Source organism: Gracilinanus agilis, chromosome 4, assembly GCF_016433145.1.
Source record: "Gracilinanus agilis isolate LMUSP501 chromosome 4, AgileGrace, whole genome shotgun sequence".
Taxonomy (NCBI): domain Eukaryota; kingdom Metazoa; phylum Chordata; class Mammalia; order Didelphimorphia; family Didelphidae; genus Gracilinanus; species Gracilinanus agilis.
In genome coordinates, this window is record NC_058133.1 from 284,481,618 (window position 1) to 284,482,992 (window position 1,375).

The 1,375-nt window shown below is 34.8% G+C and overlaps 1 protein-coding gene across 1 annotated transcript in view; it reads left to right on the top strand.

Moving 5' to 3' along the window:
* Positions 1–456: 456 nt before the first annotated feature.
* GLYATL3 (glycine-N-acyltransferase like 3) overlaps positions 457–1,375 on the top strand; it is a 20,025-nt gene continuing 19,106 nt past the window's right edge. The window contains exon 1 of the mRNA XM_044674752.1: positions 457–534. Within this exon, the coding sequence (XP_044530687.1) occupies positions 457–534 (78 nt within the window). The remainder of the gene's footprint in view (positions 535–1,375) is intronic.

Consider the following 1,375-nt stretch of genomic DNA (forward strand, 5'->3'; position numbering starts at 1 on the left):
TTGATAAGTATTTATCATAAGAACTAGTGATTCATTGAAAGGATCTTATCCTTTCAATGAATCAGAGGGAGGATGAGAAGAATTTATTCCCAAAGCTGTATCATTTTAATTTCTAGATAATATTCACCATTATTTCTAGTTGAGGCTTGATGTTTTTCTAAACTTTTTTCCTCATGACTTTCTTCTAACAATCAAAGGAATGTTTTCACATTTTCTCCCCCAGAGCAGCTTCTAAAATCAAGATGATTGAGAATGAGACTGTGAGTTTCATCTTGTCCAGGAAATAAGAACTAATTTAAGCCAAGTATGTCTAGGGGGTTTTGCATGGGGGCAAATGACAAAGGCCACTTTCAAATAGGTTTAACCTAATTCCTCTAGATGTCAGAGTCTGAAGATAAAATTTCACTTTGTTTTCTTGTTAGGTGTTGTGTTGTGTGTCTAAGAGTACTGTAGAAGATGATACTGCTCAATTGTTCCACCAAACTGCATATGCTAGAGCAAATGTTGAAGAGTAACTTTCCTGAATCTCTCAAGGTACCATATACCTAGTCTTTTCTTGTTGAGGTAATCAATGCTAAATGCTCAAGAGAACATATTATTGAAACATTATATGTGAGTTATTTAACATCTCTGGACTTCATTTTCCTCATTTGAAAATGAGGCTATTTGGCTTGATTATGCACAGGGTCAGGAGAATCCAATTAGACAATGCTTGCATAATATTTGCTGAGGGTAAATGGTTTTAAGTCTTCATGGCTTATTAATTTTTTTGGCAAAATATATGCAACGTTTGTAGTTGTCAGTAGGATTACAAAGACCAAGTTATTTCAAAAATTATCTTTCAGAAAATTTATCATTTGACCTAGCAAATATGCATTTTCAAGTTAAAATATAATTAGTAAAATTATATAAATATTGATTAAATATCTATGTTAATATTAATAGGATTGGAACTGTCCTTGTGATCTCACTGGTATAAGCAACTCCCAAGTGAGGAAACTTTTACCAATACAAGTTAATATTTGCTTTCTAACTTATAATCTTGGACAGTCTAGACAACTCAGATATCAAGTAATTTTCCCAGGGTCATAAAGTCACTATGTTTTAGAGATAAATATTATAACCCACTTTTAGAGATAAGTATTATAACCCACTTATGTCAGGCATCTTTTTAAAAATATATACACATAGGGGCAGCTGGGTAGCTCAGTGGAGTGAAAGTCAGGCCTAGAGACGGGAGGTCCTGGGTTCAAACCTGGCCTCAGCCACTTCCCAGCTGTGTGACCCTGGGCAAGTCACTTGACCCCCATTGCCCACCCTTACCACTCTTCCACCTATGAGACAATACACCAAAGTACAAGGGTTTAAAAAAAAA